Genomic DNA, 20,842 nt, shown 5'->3' on the forward strand with positions numbered 1-20,842 from the left:
TGTATGCAGAGCTGTCATGGTGCTGGGGGCTGGCCCAGCAGCAGAGGCTGGTGATGCAAAGCTGTCTGGTACACAGTGGTCTGGCCCCTCTGCCGAATGACAAAGGGAGCCATGTTTGGATCCTCTCCAGCCCCATCCGCCCACAGAACACACCAGTCAGCTGGACGGATGCCCCTCTGCCCCATCCCTACTAACATTATTTATGATTCTAACTAAATAGCTAACATTTTTTATTTTACAGCTAACATTTTTAGTGATTCTTCACTTCAAATGACTGTCTGTCTGTTTGCGTACCTATTTGCCTGTCTTTTAGGGGTGGAGTCTTACTATGTTGCCCAGGTTGGCCTCAAACTCCTGGGCTCAAGCCACCATCCCACCTCAGCTTCCCAAATAGTTGGGACTATATTTGCCTGCCACCACACCTGGCTTCAAATGACTTCAGTGAACTGACAAACTACTGGTCTGACATGTGCAGAAGGCACTTACCTTACACATTGTTAAGAACAAAGTTTGAAAGAGCTTTTTAACCCTTGGACCCAGGAGTCCAGTATCTTAAAGCAAATCTTTTTTGGGTGAAGCCAGGCATTCCCCAGCTGTCTTGGGTGTTGACAGCCAACAACTCATAGCTGAGTTTGCATCCAGGCCTTGTCCTTGACATAAGGAGCTACCTCACTTGAGGTTACACCCCTCCCAAGAACAGCCCCTCCAGTGGCTGCTCAGGGTGAGGTACGAAGGCCTGACTCCCCTCCCTTATTTTGAGGCATTAAAGAGCTATCCCAGCTCTGGAACTCCTTGCACAATCAGCCAGAGCCTCTGCCGTAACTCAGGGCAGTCCAAACTGTCCTTCCTCAGTCCTCTACAGGTTAGACACTAGCAGCACCACCCACTAAACTTCCTGGATGCAAATCTCCATTCATTTCTTCACCTATTTCTCAGCGAACCCAACCTAGGATTATAACATAATATGAAAAGATCCATGCAAATAAAAGATGTGTGCATATCATAGTAAAACTTTATTAACAAGAAATTATAAATCTATCTTAAGGGGCTATGATAATACATAATTGAATCTACATGAAAATAAAAAAGATATGGCAGTGCTCTATGAAAGAAGATAAAAACTATAAATTCAATGTTTAGAACAATGTCATTAAAACATGAATGTTATTTCTGGAACTTTGAAACTCCTTTTTTTTTTTTTACAAAAAACATGAAATGGATCATCTTTGTCAAATTTCAAAGGCAAAAAGCATTCTTCATTGAATGGCATTTCCATCTGACTTCTGCTCAAAAGAGAAAACTCACCAATGACTACCTAACAAGGGTGCTGCTTCTTGCTGGCCAGGCTCTCTCTTCCCTGAGGTCAACCTCATAGTTCACCCCCAATCTTCCCGCTGATGCGCCTTCCACCTCAATGCACAAAGAAATCCCTTTCCTAATTGCTTCCACATTCGTATCTTGAGTCTTGACTTTCATCTAAGCAGCCTACTGGACTATCTTCTGTGGTATAGTCTACTTTATGGGAACCGCTTATGAATCTATTCTAGCTTTCTAATCAGATGGTACATTTCTTAATAGTTTATTCACTTTATTTCCCCTAAATTTATGTAAGACTGATGTGAGTCTTAAATAAATTAAACATCGGCCGGGTGCGGTGGCTCACGCCTGTAATCCCAGCACTTTGGGAGGCTGAGGTGGGTAGATCACTTGAGGTCAAGAGTTCACAACCAGCCTGGTCAACACGGTGAAATCCCGTCTCTACTAAAAACACAAAGATTAGTGGTGGTACACACCTGTAGTCTCAGCTATTTTGGAGGCTGAAGCAGAAGAATCACTTGAACCTGGGAGGCAGAGGTTGCAGTGAGCTGAGACCACACCGTTGCACTGCAACACAGCCTGGGCAACACGAGTGGAGCTCCGTCTCACAAAATAAAAATAAAAATTAAACATCAACGCATTTTGGATAAAGAGTAAATGAATAAAGCATCAATTACTGAATAAAGAAAATAAATTTTAAAAAGGGAATAATTCATTAAATATTAAGTATTCAATTCATGTTTTTCCAAAATATGTTTTATAAGTGACAATATTTACACAGGTCTAAATGACAAGGATAAGCAGGGAAAGAATTAGACTTAATCTGTAGGTAAAGAGGATGAGCATGGGGAAGGAGGATTCCTACCTACCTCACTAAGAGGGGAGAGAGAGAAGTTATTTTTCTCCCTGGGTCTCAGGCCTTCCTTCTCTCCCTCTTCAGGCCTCATCCTGGGAGCAGCAGTTCCCAGCAAAAATATCCAAGATGCTGCTGCGAGGCCAGCTGGCTGCCGAGCCTCCCCTCTGCTCCTAAGCTCCCACTCACCTGGGCAAGGTCCTGCTGTCATGCCCCTGTTCACCAGCCAAGGCTGGCTTTCCTCTTCCAATAAGGAGATCACATCTGGCTTTAAAATGGAAAGTCCTACATGCAAAAGAAGAAATGAAACAGGATCAAGCTGGAGGGTGGCAGAATTCAAAGCCAGCTTTTGGTCACCAGAGAAGAGAGACTGGCTGGGCACAGTGGCTCATGCCTGTAAGAAATTCCAGGGTTTTGGGAGGCCGAGGTGGTAAGGTCGCTTGAGCCCAGGAATTTGAGAGCAGCCTGGGCAACATGGTGAAACTCTGTCTCCACAAAAAATACAAAAATTAGTACGTGGTCCCAGCTACTCAGGAGGCTGAGGTGGGAGGATCACTTGAGCCCAGGAGGTGGAGTCTGTGGTGAGTGAGCTGAGATCATGTTGCTGCACTCCAGTCTGGGTGACAGAGCGAGACCCCGTCTCAAAAAGAAAAGAGACGATCATGAGAATAACAAGAGGGAAGTATGCAAGTCTTCTAAGGAATGTGTGCAACAGAGATGCCTTTTCCACAACCACCAAGTACAGACTTCCTTCAGTAGTGGGAAGCAGAAATTCAGACAACCCACAAATTCACAAGGATGAAGGCAGAACTTCTGAAGGGTGGATACTGAATCATCTGCAAGTAAGTATCCTTACTGACTGAGGCCAGATTGCTGTAGTTCTCCAGCATCACACATCTGTACAAGTGCCTCTGAGTAGCATCCAGGAAGTCCCATTCCTCCCGAGAGAAGTCCACGGCCACATCCTTGAATGCCATCAATCCCTGAAAAAAGCCAACATATACGTTATCAAGTGAAATAAAAGACAAGTTTTCATGACGGAGACAGAGATGGAAAAAGGCCTTATAGAAAGGGATAGGCGTGGTGGCTCACGCGTATAATCCAAGCACTTTGGAGGCCAAGGCAGACGGATCACCTGAGGTCGGGAGTTCAAGACCAGCCTGACCAACATGGTGAAATCTTGTCTTAAAAAAATAATAATACAAAAGAAAAAAAAAAAAAAAAAAAAAAAGGAAAGGGATAGACGTAGACTGAGGCTAGAGGCAGGAGTGTTGGGGGGATCAGAGCAAGGACCTCTCCCTCCGTATCACTGTCAAAACAAGCCTTTCCAGATGGAAGGGCTGGTAGTGAACAAACATGGTGAAATGAGGTTGCCCTAGCAGATGAAACAGCAAAAAACACACAGTTTCAAGGAAAGAAACCACAAACCCATGGCCTCCATCCATCTTGTCTTTTTTTTTTTTTTTTTTTTTTTTTTTTTTGACGGAGTTTCACTCATGTTACCCAGGCTGGAGTGCAATGGCGCGATCTCGGCTCACCGCAACCTCCGCCTCCTGGGTTCAGGCAATTCTCCTGCCTCAGCCTCCTGAGTAGCTGGGATTACAGGCACGTGCCACCATGGCCAGTTGATTTTTTGTATTTTTAGTAGAGACGGGGTTTCACCATGTTGACCAGGATGGTCTCGATCTCTTGACCTCGTGATCCACCCGCCTCCGCCTCCCAAAGTGCTGGGATTACAGGCTTGAGCCACCGCGCCCGGCCCCACATCTTGTCTTAAATTATATTTCTACCTTTAAAGTACAATTTGCACATGACATAATAATTTCATGGGGACTCAGTTTCATCCTTAAGTCAGAATATGAGATCACAAGCATTTTTTTTTTGTCAAGATAAATATTAAGTTTTTTATTGCTTGGTATATACAAGATAAGTGGTATGCCTTATGGTCATAACTGAATTAACCATTATTATACTTTATATTTTAGACATTTAAAATTTCCCGGATTTCACAAGGTCTTCGCAGATAAAACTTATTATCTGGGTATCCTATCACATCAAATTAAAAAACTCAGTGGAAGAGATCAAAGCTTTCTTATGTGCATACCTGTATGGCAATTTGTCTGAGGTTTATTAAGCAATGATTTTGTAAATGAAGGCTTTCTTGTTTCCCTTGAGGGAATGTGTTCTATCTGCATTCTTGGCTGAAAACTGGGCAAATAAAAGGAGAACACAGACACACTAAACAGAAAACACATAATGATAGAATAGACCTAACCCTAACAATGTAAATAATTTTATTTAATGTAAAGTGGATAATATAACAAAAGGCTAAAATTGCCAGACTATCCTTAAAAACAAAACTCAACTATATGCTGTTTACAAAAGACACCCTTTAAATATAAGGATAGAGAAAGACTGAAAATCAAAGGATAGAAAAAGCCACAGTATGTAAATACCAACCCAAACCCAGCAGGTTTAACTACAGTAATATCAGACAAAATAGACTCATGTTTACTAATTACTGTTGCCTTAAATAGGAATATTTTATAATAATAAGGATGTCAACTCAACAGGAACACCACAAATCTGCATGTATTCAGTCATGTAACTTCAATATATATAATATAAAAATTGGCATAAGTGAAAGAAAAAATAGACAAAATGCAAAGACAGAAATTTGGCACAACTGCATAGCAAATTTAAGTAAAAAAAATCAGTAAAGACTAAAGGTTAAACAGACACATGTAGAACACTAAAATCAAATGACAGGATTCACAATCTTTTCAAGTGCAATTGAAGTATTTACCTAAATTGGCCATCTCCTGGGCTATAAAGAAAGGCTTAAAACTTTCAATAAGAAAATCATTCAGAATATATTACAGACCATATGGAACTAAGCTAAAAGTCATTAGCAAAAAGCCACCAGAAATGCAATTTCCTCAGCTGCCTGGAAATTGAACAGTATACATAGAAAATATCCATGCATCTAGGCAATGACTTCATGACTAAAACACCAAAAGCATTGGCAACAAAAGCCAAAATAGACAAATGGGATCTAATTAAACTCCAGAGCTTCTGTACAGCAGAAAACCAATCATTAGAGTGAACTGGCAACCAAAAGAATGGGCAAAAAATTTTGCAATCTGCTCATCTGACAAAGGGTAATATCCAGAATCTACAAATAACTGAAACATATTTACAAGAAAAAAAAAACAAACCCATTCAAAAGTGGGTGAAGGATATGAACAGACACTTTTTAAAAGAAGACATATATAAGGCCAACAAACACATGAAAAAATGCTCATCATCACTGGTCATTAGAGAAATGCAAATCAAAGCCACATTGAGATAGCATCTCAAGCCAATTAGAATGGCGATCATTAAAAAATCTGGAGACAACAGATGCTGGAGAGGATGTGGAGAAATAGGAAAACTTTTACACTGTTGGTGAGAGTGTAAATTAGTTCAGCCATTGTGGAAGACAGTGTGGCTATTCCTCAAGGACCTAGAAATAGAAATTCCATTTGACCCAGCAATCTCATTACTGGGTATATACCCAAAAGATTATAAATCATTCTATTATAAAGACACATGCACACGTATGTTCACTGCAGCACAGTTTACAATAGCAAAGACCTGGAGCCAACCCAAATGCCCATTGATGATAGACTAGACAGGGAAAACGTGGCATATATACACCATGGAATATTATGCAGCCGTAAAAAATGATGAGTTCGTATTCTTTGTAGGGACATGCATGGATGAATCTGGAAACCATCTTTCTCAGCAAACTAACACAAGAACAGAAAATCAAATACCACATGTTCTCACTCATAGACATGTGTTGAGCAGTGAGAACACATGGAAACAGGGAGGGGAGCATCACACCCTGGGGTCTGTTGGGGGGGGCTAGGGGAGGAACAGCAGGCAGTGGGGAGGTTGGGGAGGAATAACATGGGGAGAAATGCCAGATATAGGTGATGGGGGGATAGAGGCAGCAAACCACCTTGCTATGCAGCAATCCTGCATGATCTGCACATGTACCCCAGAGCCTAAAGTAAATAAATAAATAAACGGAAAAAAAAAAGAAAATATCCCAGCATCAAAGAAGAAATCAAAATAGAAATTAGAATACATTATGAATTGAAAAATGATGATATGTGACATTAAAACTTGTGGGTGTGCTGAAAGCAGTACACAGAGAAAAACCTATACCCTTAAAGAAAAGCAGCCTAAAGAAAATTTATAGCTTTCCTATAGAAAAGAAAGGCTGAAAATTAAGTGTTCAAGCTCCCATCTCAAGACGCCAGAACAGCAAATCAAACCCAATAAAAAAAAGATAAAGGAAGATATTAGTGAAACAGAAAGCAAGGACACAAGAGAGAAAAATCAATAAAAGCAAAAGCTGCTCCTCTTACATATTAAATAACACTGACAAACCACCAATAAGGCCAACCAGTAACAACAACAAAAAACCATATAGAATATAGCAGGAATTAGAAAGGTGTGCCTATAGATCCTACAAATATGAAAAAGAAAATAAGAGAATATTATGAACTTTAATATAATAAATGTAACAATTAGGTAAAATGTTCAAGTTTTTCAATAAACATAACTCACCAAAGCTGACATAATAAGTAGAAAATATAAATAGCCTATTGTGTATTGAAAGAAAATCTGTCATTAAAAATTCCCATATCAGCACTACAGTGAAGGTAAAATAAAATAAAAAGTCAGACAAGGAAATGAAGGCATAGATGACGTCACCAATGATGTCCCCCAAACACTTAAGGAAGAAATGACACCAATTTTAAACACTGTTTTTTGTAAAGTCAGCATAACCTTGATATAAAAACTCCACAAGGAAGAATGGAAAATTACAGACCAATCTCTCTCATGAACAAATCTGCATAATTTGAAATAATTTACAGATAACATACATATAAAAAAAGTAGAAAGAATCTACAGATAGACTACCGGAATTGAGTGATTTTTTTTAAATCAGGGTTGCTGGATACAGGCCAACTTAAAAAGAGTCAGTTTGATTTCTATAAATCAAGAACAACCAAACAGAAAATGAAAACTTTTAAATGATGCTACTTTCAATAAAATACAAAGAGATAACATAGGAATAAATCAACCAAAAGATGTTTAAGACCTCTAGATTTAAAATGGCACAATATTACTGAAAAAATATATGGAGTTATAGATACACCATATTCATAAATTAGAAGATGCCTATTCTCTCCAAAGCATTATAGATTCAACACAATCCTTTTAAAAAAATCTAGTAATTTTAAAAGGAAATTGTCAAAATGGTTCTAAAATTCATATAGAAGTGCAAAGGGCCAATAGTCAAGGTAATCTCAAAGAAGGAGAACAAAGTTAAAGAATTCACATTACCGAACATAGACACCTATTATAAAGTTACTGTTATTAAGGTACGACGATTTTGGCATAAGGACAGAAAAATTGATTAACAGATCAGCTAGATCAATTCATATCAAATAGAGACTACAGAAATAGATTCATACATACATAATCACTTGACAAATGACAAAGGTATAATTTTAGTAGTCCAGTGGAGAAAGGATATCTTTTCTTTTTTTTTTCTTTTTTTCTTTTTTTTTTTGAGACGGAGTTTCACTGTTGTTGCCCAGACTGGAGTGCAATGGCACAATCTCGGCTCACCGCAACCTCCGCCTCCTGGGTTCAAGCAATTCTCCTGCCTCAGCCTCCCGAGTAGCTGGGACTACAGGCACACACCATCATGCCCAGCTAATTTTTGTATTTTTAGTAGAGACGAGGTTTCACCTTGTTGACCAGGATGGTCTCGATCTCTTGACCTCGTGATCCACCCGCCTTGGCCTCCCAAAGTGCTGGGATTACAGGCTTGAGCCGCCGCGCCCGGCCGGATATCTTTTCAATAAATAGTGCTGGGTCAACTGGCCATGCATATGGAAAAAAAAATCAAGATCTAAAAATCAGTTCCAGATAGTTGCAGACATGAAGGTGAAAGGCAAAATACTAAAACTTTTAGTTGGGCATGGTGGCTCATGCCTCGAATTCCCAAACTTTGGGAAGCCAAGATGGGAGGATTGTTTGAGCCCAGAAGTTGGAGACCAGCCAGAGCGATATTGGGAAACCTCATCTCTACAGGGAAAAAAATAGGCCGGGCGTGGTGGCTCACGCCTGTAATCCCAGCACTTTGGGAGGCCGAGGCGGGTGGATCACGAGGTCAAGAGATCGAGACCATCCTGGTCAACATGGTGAAACCCCGTCTCTACTAAAACTACAAAAAATCAGCTGGGCATGGTGGCACGTGCCCGTAATCCCAGCTACTCAGGAGGCTGAGGCAGGAGAATTGCCTGAACCCAGGAGGCGGAGGTTGCGGTGAGCCGAGATTGCGCCATTGCACTCCAGCCTGGGTAACAAGAGCGAAACTCCGTCTCAAAAAAAAAAAAAAAAAAAAAAGCCAGGTGTGGTGGGGCGTGCCTATAGTCTGAACTTCTTGGAAGGCTGAGGTGAGAGCATCACTTGATCCTGGGTGTTCAAGACTGCAGTGATCTGTCATTGCACCACTGCACTCTAGTTTGGGTGACAGAGTGAGACTCTACCTCAACAACAACAAGAACAACAACAATTTTAGAAAAAACATAAAGTATATATTGATGGCTTTGGAATCAGAGAAGATTTTTTAAACAGGCCACAAAAAGCACTAACCATAAAACAAAATTAGTAAAATTGACTACATTAAAATTAAAAGCTTCTGTTCATCAAAAGTTACCACTAAGGCAACCCACAGACTGCAAAGAGATATTTATTACAATAAACATCCCCAACAAAGGAGTCGTCTCTAGGACATATATTTGTAAATCTTCTGAAATCAACCACAAAAATATACCCAACAGAAAAAATGGGCAAAATTTGAGAAGACGCTTCACAAAAGAGAATACGTAAGTGACCAATAAACATAAGAAAATGTACTCAACTTTATTAGACATCAGGAAAATGTACATCCACTAGAAGAGCTAAAATGAAAACATGGTAAGTACCAAGTAGGGAGGATGTGAGGGAACTGGAACTCATACACTGATGGGGGAATGCATCAGTGCAACTACTGTGAAAAACTGTTTAGCAACATGTATCAAGAGCAGTATATTTACTCCCTAGGCCCAGCAACTTCACACTGATGTATAAATCCAAGAGAAATGCATATTTATCCACCCCAAAAGGCACCTACCGAAATGTTCATAGAAGAAGCATTAATGAAAACTGAAACCTGTGCCAATGTGTATTACAGTGGAATTGTTATAGTCGCACAACTGAATACTACATAGCAGAAAGAATGGAGGAACTATAACATATAACAAGCGATAATATGAATGTCACAAACATAAAACTTAACAAAAAGAAGCCAGACAGAAAAAAGTACACACGGTGTGATTCTATTTAGATAAATTCAAAATTAAAGGAAGTCCATGATGCTAGAATAGTGGTCACTCTTGGCAGGAAAGTGACTGTGCAGGGGTGCAAGAAAACTGGAATGCTGGCAATGGCTTCCTCCATCTCAGTCTCAGTGCTGATTACCTAGGTGTATTCGCTTTGTAAAAATTCATCGAGTTGAATATGTACAGTTTTCTGCAGCATATACTTAAGAAATATTTAAAATGTAATAAAAATGAAAGCATAGCAAATCAGCAATATTAAAAAAAAAACAAACAAAACAACGCTGGGAACACCTGAGCATTTTCTAAAGGTGTTAAAGACACTTAGAACGTTTAAAACAGAAGACATACAGATCCCAACGTGTATTCCAGAGGGATAAGGTCCCAACATCAACCCTCACCAGCACAGAACCAAAGGACTAGCGCTCCTCACGATGGAGGTGAGTGGTCATAACACCTGCAAGTCACATCTGCAAGTCCCAACCCACAAGTGACAGACAGCCTCTTCACCCGTCCTTCTCAGTGTGCCAGGGCCCACCCTGCGGGCCTCCCATGCCTCCTCAAGACCAGGGTCGCTAGTCCCTAACCCCGCGGGCAGGCAGTCAGGCCCCGCCCCTTTACGTAATCGGGCCCGCCCGACAGGCCGCGCCCCCAGTCCCTCGGCATGGCTCTCGGCCCCTTTCCTGTCCCACTTTCTCACACGGAGTCACGCAACACCACATCGCCACAACGCACGCGCACGTCCACTCTGGGACACGTCTATCCCCCATCACCCACTTTAGGCCAAACCTGCACGACAAGTTCCAGCTTGCAAACCAACTGGCCGGGCGCCGCTTCGGGGACCGGGAGCGTTCGTCGGAGCCAGAGCAGCCACAGCCAATCCGCAGCAGGAAAGTCCGGTCGGGGCGGAAGCAGCTTCAGGCGCGCGGGTCGCCGGGAGATGTAGTTCTGGTTGCCCGGGGCGGACCGCGGAAAGGGTCTGAGGGGCTGGGCCCAACCCCTTAAAGGAATTCCAACCCCCGCGTTTCCAGGGGCTAGTGCACTCTCCAGAGGTGGGCTGTTTGAGGCTGGGACTGGCAATGAATGCCGCAGCCCCTTTGGGAGCCAAGAAAGCGGTAGACCTGCCTCCAGGTCCCTGAGAATTCTGGCTCTGCCAAGAGTGCTTTCCATACCCTGGCGGAGTGGCGTCGGCGTTCAAGGCGCCTTTCCCCTTAGCAATGCAGTGTGCCTCAGCCCAGGGCCCTACCCTTGAGGAAACCGCACGTTCTGGATTCTGCATGGGCCAACGTTGGCCCAGAGACGTCAGGGAATTTGAGGCAACATTCCCAGCCGGCCTGCTGTCTCCCCATGTTCTGCTCTCTGCCTTGTTCAGTGAGAGTTTACCGGAAGAGGTAACTATTCCCGAATGAGAGTCTGCTATCAGTCTAGCACAAAACTCTGAAAATACCTCCTTCCTGGCCTGGATCTTCAGTGGGAGCTGCGCTCTTGAGGGCAGAACGGCGGCCGCGGCAGACACAAAGACCTGAAGATAGTCTTTTCTGTCCAAAGATGGAAAACAGCACTACTACCATTTCTCGGGAGGAACTTGAAGAACTACAAGAAGCATTTAATAAAATAGATATTGATAATAGTGGGTATGTCAGTGACTATGAACTTCAAGAACTGTTTAAGGAAGCAAGCCTTCTTCTGCCTGGCTACAAGGTGCGAGAGATTGTGGAGAAAATTCTATCAGTTGCTGACAGCAACAAAGATGGCAAAATCAGTTTTGAAGAGTTTGTGTCACTAATGCAAGAATTAAAAAGCAAAGATATCAGCAAAACATTCCAAAAGATAATTAACAAGACGGAAGGGATTACTGCTATTGGAGGAACTTCATCTATTTCCAGTGTGGGCACACAGCATTCGTATTCAGAGGAAGAAAAAGTGGCTTTTGTTAACTGGATAAACAAAGCCCTGGTGAATGACTCTGACTGTAAGCATCTTATACCCATGAATCCCAATGATGATAGTCTTTTCAAGTCACTTGCAGATGACATCCTTCTTTGCAAAACGATCAACTTATCTGAACCAGATACAATTGATGAAAGAGCCATCAATAAGAAAAAGCTCACGCCTTTCACCATTTCTGAAAATTTAAACCTACCTCTGAATTCTGCCTCGGCCATTGGTTGTACAGCTGTCAACATCAGTGCATCAGATCTCAAAGAAGGAAAACCTCACTTGGTCTTGGGACTTCTCTGGCAGATCATCAAAGTTGGCCTTTTTGCTGATATTGAGATTTCTAGGAATGAAGCTCTGATTGCATTGCTGAATGAAGGTGAGGAACTAGAGGAGCTGATGAAGCTTTCTCCTGAGGAATTACTGCTGCAATGGGTGAACTACCATCTGACCAATGCAGGATGGCATACCATTAGCAACTTCAGCCAAGACATTAAGGATTCGAGAGCCTATTTTCATCACTTAATCAGATTGCCCCTAAAGGTGGGGAAGATGGACCTGCCATTGCCATTGACCTTTCAGGAATTAATGAGAAAAATGACCTGAAGCGTGCTGGACTCATGCTTCAAGAGGCAGATAAAATGGGCTGCAAGCAGTTTGTTACTCCTGCAGATGTGGTTTCAGGCAATCCTAAATTTAATTTGGCTTTTGTGGCTAATCTGTTTAACACATACCCATGCCTGCACAAGCCGAATAATAATGACATCAGTATGAATTTACTGGAAGGAGAGAGCAAGGAAGAGAGGACATTTCGGAACTGGATGAATTCCTTGGGAGTCAACCCATACATTAATCATTTGTACAGTGACCTTGCAGATGCTTTAGTGATCTTTCAGCTCTATGAGATGATACGAGTGCCAGTCAACTGGAGCCATGTCAATAAACCTCCTTACCCTGCCCTTGGAGGGAACATGAAGAAGATTGATAACTGTAACTATGCAGTGGAACTTGGGAAGAACAAGGCCAAATTCTCCTTGGTTGGCATTGCTAGGCAGGACCTAAATGAAGGGAATTCAACACTTACCCTGCCATTGGTATGGCAGCTGATGAGAAGGTACACATTGAATGTGTTATCGGATCTTGGAGAGGGTGAAAAAGTAAATGATGAAATTATTATTAAATGGGTCAATCAGACTCTTAAAAGTGCAAACAAAAATACTTCTATTTCCATCTTCAAGGATAAATCTATAAGCACAAGTTTACCTGTCCTAGATTTAATAGATGCCATTGCACCAAATGCAGTTCGTCAAGAAATGATCAAGAGAGAAAACTTATCTGATGAGGACAAGCTGAACAATGCTAAATATGCCATTTCCGTTGCTCGAAAGATCAGTGCCCGGATATATGCATTACCTGATGACCTTATGGAAGTGAAACCAAAGATGGTTATAAAGGTGTTTGCATGCTTAATGGGAAAAGGACTGAACAGAATAAAAAATCATTTCATATGATTTTTTGCCATATTAAACATATTCTATGCCTCACAGTTTACAGAATTCTAAAATGTAGTGGGTATAAAACCAGAGATTATTTGTATGCTCAAAATAGTTATATATTCATTAATGAATTCAATATCCTGTTCATACTAGTTAGAGCTGGTCAGCCTTTTTGGATCACAGTTAATTTACCAGCTGATACAGATAATAGAATATATTCATAATCAAGCTGCTACTTCATGATTAAATTATTTTGTTGCTTAAAAGTCTTATTAAGACAAGACATTCATTCTTTTTTATAGTTCAAAAGAGATGAATACAAAAGTGTTTGCAGGTTCTGTTGTGAAATGTGTTTTGATTTTTGTGTGTGTCAATTTTGATCACAAATGCATTCATACTCATAATCCAGTTTTATTTGCTTCCTCCAACTGTTTAAAGTGGTCCAAAAACACTTTTCTGTAGGTTTCTATACTGTCTAAAACTTTATGGTGACAAGTATTGTTTATTAATATCAAACTTTTTTATATATGAGAACTAATTCTTGAATAAACCCCAAAGTTCACTCTCTTGTTAAGTAGCAGCAGCTTTTTACTTAAAACTTAATTTTAGCTGCATTGATACCTTACATATCCTAGTTTGTTAATACTAGTATTGATCGACTTACCACCTATGTAACTTACGACCATTCGACTTTACGACCACAATCGCTAGCCACGACTGCTCCGCATCTGGCAGTGCAAACCTTGCCCAGCTGGGCGTATGACAGTGCGGACCAGCTTCTGGCAGCACTACCATCTCCGCATGTACCATTTCAACTGCACATATAGCCTACTCAACTTACGACCAAATCGTGTTACGACCGGTCCGCGGTCCCGACCGTGGTCGTAAGTTGAGCACTAGCTGTACAGCTTTAACTATGACATGTAACATATATATGTTGGTAGGATGTTACTAGAGATATATGTGTACATATCTATTTTTTCTTTTTTTGCACCTAAATCACCCAGCTTTTCATAAGTAGTATGTATAATTAATTGGTCATTCAGCCAACCATCAGTATTTTTCCCCTACAAACGTGTAACACTTTTCAGTTTGTGGATATCTGATACATTAAGATTTCTTTTTATAAGTATTCATTTTGCATGTGCATGTAGTTATTTGACTCCTTCCAAATACTTGTAGCCAAACATTGGCTAGAACATCCCAAGATATGTTGACACTATCCTGTTAGCTTTGTATTATACTTACTAATTTAGGTCTCTATAGATGCCCTATATAATTTAGAATATGCCCACTGAATATCTTTAATAGAAAGTAACATAAAGCTAATATTCAATGTAGAGTATTTTCATGTTTTTTTTTTTCATAGCCCATTACAAATTGGCAATGTTTGGTTAATGTTTGTGTTACTTGGAAGTAGCTACAGCTTGGACCTATTTGTTTTTTTTCCTAAAATTTTAGCATTAGTCCATTTCTGCTGCTAACAATTGAATCAGAAATCTACTTCCTCCATCTTCCACTGTTAGTGCCAGTGAGCAATACTGTTGTGCAACAAAAATGTCACTTTATGTCAGTGTGAATGAGTAGTCTAAATTCCCCTACTACCATCGATTTAAACACATATGTTGGTAAGAGTGAGACTGCCCATGTGTTTAGCATTTTTTAAATGAAATGATCAACAGGTGGAATTTTGAAATATATTCTACAAATGAGATGTCTTTCCCTTTTATATTTTGATGATTGCTTTCTTATATGAAGATTAATATATATTCTTGCCCTTTTATAAGACTATTTAAATTATGTTTCCTCTGATTTTTTTTTTCACCATTGTATTTACTAAGTTATCAGATTTACAAGAAACCTGGCACTTTAGGGTGTTCTTTTTCTCACAGAGTATATTTAATAAAAATGCTGTGTATTTAAAAAATAAAAAGAAAATACCTCCTTCCTCATTTATTTATCTTATTTTCTCTTTTTCTTCTTATTTTTGTAGAGATAGGGGTTTCGCTGTGTTACCTAGGCTGGTCTTGAGCTCCTGGACTCAAGCGATCCCCCCAACCTTGCTCTCCCAAAGTGCTGGGATTACAGGCGTGAGCTGCAGTGCCTGGCCTCGTATTTATTTCTATTGGAAACTTTTCTTTAATAAGCGTTTGTTTCTTTAAGTTCCTAGAGGAATATGTGCTAATTGAAAAATTAGAAAGTACATTTAAAGGAAAAGAAAATAGGCACCACTCATCATTCATAATCTCACTGACTTTAACGACTGTTGGAAGTTATAGGCCTAACTTTTTATGTGCATATTTATATCTATTGTTTTTTAGTTTCGTTAATTCCTACCCAGATTTTAGAAGCCTTTCTACTTCTCCCCTGCATCTCCAATGCACTGATCCTACTTCCTTTCCCTAGCCCCTTAGCTAGGCCTTCCTCTCCTTCCTTCTTAAACTCCATAGTTGGTCTTTATACTCACTCACTTGTATACACACTTTAATTACCAATTTGTGTGTGTCTATGTGTATATATACATATATCTATGTGTGCGTAGACATAATACACACATATCTTTATACTGACTTTACTCCTTTAACTTTGTTGCTGTTTTCTGGCTTTGGTTAAAGACAATCCTGGTTAAATAAAAACCTCTGCCTACTCTGCACCAGAACCCCTGCAGTCCAGCTGAATGTGGCTGAAACAATATAAACACACTGACAAATCTAACTTTAAAGAAGAAGCCACAGATTCCTAGTGTTCTTCCAGATCATTTATTTGTATTTCTTAACACTGACTGTTTGGATTTCACTAATATTTGGATATGACTGATGTTTCATCGTGATTAAGTTTATATTATTTGTGCCTTAGGAATACCACAAAAGTGATGCAGAATTCTTGTCATTATACCCTATCAGGAGACTGCTCTTGTCCATTGTCCCATTCTGGCTCTGTCAACTTTGACTGCTTGATCAAGGTTAGTGCCTCTCAGATTTCTCCACTCTACAATTACTATCTTACCCTTTGTAACTAATAAGTGCCTTGTAGGGAGATACTTTGAGATGACATAAATATTCTGTGACTCTTTAAATTTTTACACATTTAGTTTTAGTATCCATGTTGTTTCTTGTTTGAATCTATTATTATGATGGTTGTTCAATGGTGATTTTTCTGATTCCATCATTGGAGAATAATTCCCTCATTCCTTCTTCATTTATTAGTTGGAATTATGCTGAAATGAGGAGCTTTCCCTCCTCCACCTCATATTTCTTCATTTCCTTTCTTATATCACTGTGAATTCATAGGCTTTTTATTAGGTTATAATCCTTTAACCATCTTTTTTTGGGGAATGGGGAGGATGATAAACTTGTTCCAGTTATTGGCCTGTAGGGGTCCCTTAAAGTTGTTTCTGGTCCTTTTGTCATGTCCCATCATTCTTTGAAAACTTCCTCACTTTTTGACATGTTAAGAAGTTCCAGGCTCACTTTATGTTTTCCCTGTTCCAACCATGGAATTAGCTGTTTCTCTAAGGAGTCTTTTCTCTAATGGAGAAATGTATTAATAAACCAACGTTTAATCATTGATCCTGGGAGTATCATTGATTTTAGGTCTTTTTAATGGATAGAGCTAGAAAATAGATGTATGCATATGCAGACATATGCATACATGTGTGTATTCATAAATGCACTTACATATACCTGCAAACGCATCTATATCCATTTCTATAGTTATCTATGTATATTAATACCCACAAGTTCCCAGTGAGACCTCTAATTTCAGTCTAACACCCTTGTTTTCATTCTGTCATTTGCTCTCACTTTCCTATATTTGTAGCTTTTTTCTATTGACAGATTCCTGGCTCCCATTATCTACATTATATTTATTATTTCATCAGTCACAGAATTCACAGGGAGTAGTTTCGGAATTGCTGACCCATGCTTCTGCAAAATAAAATCCTAATAATGTTTTATACAGTTTTTAATTACATGAATATAGGTCCTTTCACATGGACATAGTTATAAGTGTATGTACATTGATTGTAATATTGTGCACGAATCTAATTTTGACACATCTCATTTTGACTCCTGCTGGCAAATCGTGATAGAGCCCTGAAGATTGTGTTCACAATGATTTGAAACCATCAGCGAGCACTGGGATAAATGGGGCTGTGGTGGAGTGATATTAGCAAGACGGCAGGCTAGGAAATTTTAGACTCTCTTTGCTCCATGGAAACATCAAAAACAAAACCAAACCAGATACACGTTAAAATAACTTTATAGGACCTCTCGAATATAATTAAAATCTACAGCAATCAAGCACAATGTCCATTTTTTTGAAAGACACATTTAAAATGGTAGAAAATCTTGTGTTTTTCACTTATTCCTGGCCCAGAACCTCTCTTCTGTTGCATGATACATCATAGTCTGAAGGAAGTAGCAGCCACTGTCCAGTTTGCTCCATTAAAATGGAGGGAGCATAAGATACTTTATTTGCAGCATACTAACCTGTCTGGGGCTACCTGAGGGACTGGTCTCTGCTTTGTTTGACTTGGAATTCAGGTGGAGAAAACTGTCATGTTTTCTCAGGTCTCAGGCTACAGTGGGATTACAGACCCAGAGCTGCCTTGGGAAGAGATTACATGTGAAGAATTAACATAGAACATCTAAAGCCCTGAATTGAAATTGGGGTGACACTGTAGGAAATTAGGACATTTAGAAGTAGCTACATATGTAGGGCAACACACACACATGCACGCACGATGAATGCTCAGACAAAACCTGAGGCATCTGTAAACCTTTATTCTGAGCTGATCATAACACTCAGAATAGGCCCTGCTAGTTAGTAAAGATCTTCACTGGCACACAACCAGTCTGCAAAACTAGAACAGGTGGACATTTTTTCAAATGCCCAGTTTTCACCAAAAAATCATAAGGCATACAAAAAAAATATGGCTCACTTACAGGAAGAAAATAAAATGGCAGAAATAATCTCTGAACAAACACAGGCTTCAGGTATAGTAGTATAAAGAAATAGACAAAACATTTTTTAAAACTGTCTTAAGCTCAAAAAGCTAAAGGAAAACACAAAGAACTAAAGGAAATCAAGAAAATGATATGTGAATGAAATGAGAATATCAACAAAAAGAAATTGTAAAAAGGAACCAAAAGGATTTTGGAGCTGAAAAAATACAGTAACTGAATTGAAAATTTACCAGAAGAATTCAGCAGTAGATTACAACAGGCAGAAGAAAGAATCAGTGAACTTGAAGACATGACATTTGAAGTTATTATCTAAGGAGAATGAATTTTAAAAGTGAACAGAGTTTAAAGGACTATGGGACACCTTCAAGTGGATCATGTGGTCCACTTTTTGGGAGTTCCAGAGGGAGAAGAGAGAGAGAGATTATTTGAAAAAATAATCACAAAAATCTTCCCAAATTTTAGGAAAGACATGGATCTATAAATCAAAGAAACTCAAAGAACTCCAAGTAGGATAAAGCAAAAGAAACCTACACAGAAGCACATTATAATCAAACTGTCAAAAGGGAATGACAAAGAGAGACTCTTGAAAGCAGTAAGAGTAAAGTGGCTTGTAATGTGTAAGGGATTCACAATAGGATTATCAGTGAAATTCTCAGCAGAAACCTTGGAGGGTGACATGATATATTTAAATAGGAAAAAATATCCTGCCACTTAAGAATCCTACCTATGGCAAAATTGTCTCTAAAAACTGACGGAGGGGCAGTGTTGCCTGGTATGCCCTGAAAACCTTCGTTGCTGCCGCTGCTGTCACCGTGGCTCAGGTCCAGACTGCACTACAGCCTCTCGGGAGACATGGGCTCTTGGAACCTCTGTAGTGCTGGACTCTGGGCCGCAGGCAACCCTGTGGCAGCAGGATAACAGAACCTCTAGATGGACTCTTCCTGGGAAGCTTTGCCAATTTGCAGCAGCTGGACCATGCTCCTTATTAACATCTGTGTCAGCTTAATCATCACCTCATTTCACTATACTCTTAAGGCGAGTGGGCCTCTGGCAAGATGTCCCTGCCCATCGGGATATACCACCAGGCATTCAGTTGTAATGATGCCCTCGAGGACCCTGTGCCCATGATTCCTCAGCCATTAGTTGTGGGCTGCATAACCTGGAAGCCAGTGATTCCAGAGCACGAGTATCAGCACTTCGCCAAGGTGGAGGAAGGAGAGGCCAGTCTACTTTCCCCTGCCATGACCCTGTCATCGGCCAGTGACAGTGTGGACAAGGTCCCAGTGGTGAATACCAAAGCTACCCATGTCATCATGAATTCTCTGATCACAAAACAGACCCCAGAAGGAATTCAGCATTTTGGGCAACAGGCAGGGCTGAGAGATGCTGGCTACACACCCCACAAGGGCCTCACCACTGAGGAGACCAAATATCTTCGAGTGGCAAACTAAAACTACAGGGTGGAGAGAGAACAAAAGAAGAGACGCAGCCTGCCTCAACCCAGTCTACCCCAAGCACCACTCCTCACTCTTTTGCTAAACAGAGGCCCAGAGTTTGGTTTACTTCTGGTTCTTCCACAGCCTTATCCAGCCCAAATCCTAGCACCATGGATGCTCGAAGTGGGGATAAGGACAGAAACTTGTCAGATAAGTGGAGGCTCTTTGGACCGAGATCCCTTCAGAAGTATGATCCCAGAAGTTTTGCATCCAGACCTACTGAGGAGCCCAGAAGCCCAATGGAACTGATCTGTGCCCAGGCCAACCAAATAGCTGAAGATCTAGCAGCCTTGAAGCCGCCCAAGATGGACATCCCAGTGATGGAAGGGAAGAAACAGCCACCATGGACCCATAATCTCAAACCGCGTGACTTGATGTGCTCACACCCACTGGCTTCTAGAGCTATTTCTTTCCAGGGATCCTGGTAAAGAGGGCTTCTTGTACCCACTCTCCTTTTGCCTTGGCTCTGACGTAGGAAAGGTATTTTTAAAAACTGTTAATTGGCTGGGCACAGTGGCTCATGCCTGTAATCCCAGCACTTTGGGAGGCCAAGGCAGGTGGATCACCTAAGGTCAGCAATTCGAAACCAGCCTGACCAATATGGTGAAACCCCATCTCTACTAAAAATACAAAAATTAGATGGGCATGGTGGCCGGCACCTGTAGTCCCAGCTACTCAGGAGGCTGAGACAGGAGAATTGCTCAAACCTGGGAGGAGGAGGTTGCAGGGAGCCAAGATCGCGCCACTGCACACCAGCCTGGGCAACAAAACCAGACTAAAAATAAAGAGATAAATAAAATTAAAAACCTGTTAAATTGAGGCTAGAGCTGGAGACCTAGTTGGTTTTTGAGAAACATTAGTACAAAGCTTTCCCTTGTTGTGTAGAAGAAGCCATTTTGTACTGCTTTAAAGTTAGACTAAATATTCTCAGCAGTGGTGTATGGGGATCTCATTACCTGTCTTTTCATACTGTACCCTAGCTAAGAACTTCAATCACTGCTTACTAGGTAAAGAATGTTTGCACTCTTCCAAAACCCAGGCTTCTTGATTCCTTTACCACTATCTATGTGAGCATTGACAAATCATGGTGTAGAAGTACTCACTGACTCACTGAGATGACTCTGGCCCTGTTGATGGCTGGTGCCATGCTCCAGCCTTGTCAGTTAGGGGACCCAAGATCTGTTTGGGACCTGGGTACAGAAAAAAGCCAGATTTGGCAGGGACCCCTCTTTCTAGGCTGAGTCCGCCTGCATTTTAGCAGATCTAATGGATCATTGTCCTGCAGCCAGTTCTTCATGTGGGGCCTGTTAGGCCAGTGCTGGGGGAG

The 20,842-nt window shown here is 40.7% G+C and overlaps 1 protein-coding gene and 2 pseudogenes across 2 annotated transcripts; 2 read left to right on the forward strand and 1 right to left on the reverse strand.

The window, feature by feature from the left end:
• Positions 1–1,929: 1,929 nt before the first annotated feature.
• On the reverse strand, positions 1,930–10,788 carry LOC116538280 (zinc finger protein 28 homolog). Its single transcript, XM_032260556.1, has 3 exons — positions 10,408–10,788; positions 3,027–3,153; positions 1,930–2,455 (listed from the first exon to the last, which is right to left on the reverse strand). The coding sequence occupies exons 1-3, from the start codon at positions 10,786–10,788 to the stop codon at positions 2,136–2,138; spliced, it is 828 nt and encodes a 275-aa protein (XP_032116447.1). The 3' UTR covers positions 1,930–2,135.
• Positions 10,708–13,717, forward strand: LOC116538244 (annotated as a pseudogene). Its single transcript, XR_004263575.1, has one exon. The product of XR_004263575.1 is annotated as a plastin-1 pseudogene (transcript).
• LOC116538245 lies at positions 11,503–20,056 on the forward strand (annotated as a pseudogene).
• Positions 20,057–20,842: the final 786 nt, after the last annotated feature.

The sequence above is a fragment of the Sapajus apella genome, unplaced genomic scaffold (genome assembly GCF_009761245.1).
Source record: "Sapajus apella isolate SASKATOON/1434 unplaced genomic scaffold, GSC_monkey_1.0 scaffold118, whole genome shotgun sequence".
Classification (NCBI taxonomy): domain Eukaryota; kingdom Metazoa; phylum Chordata; class Mammalia; order Primates; family Cebidae; genus Sapajus; species Sapajus apella.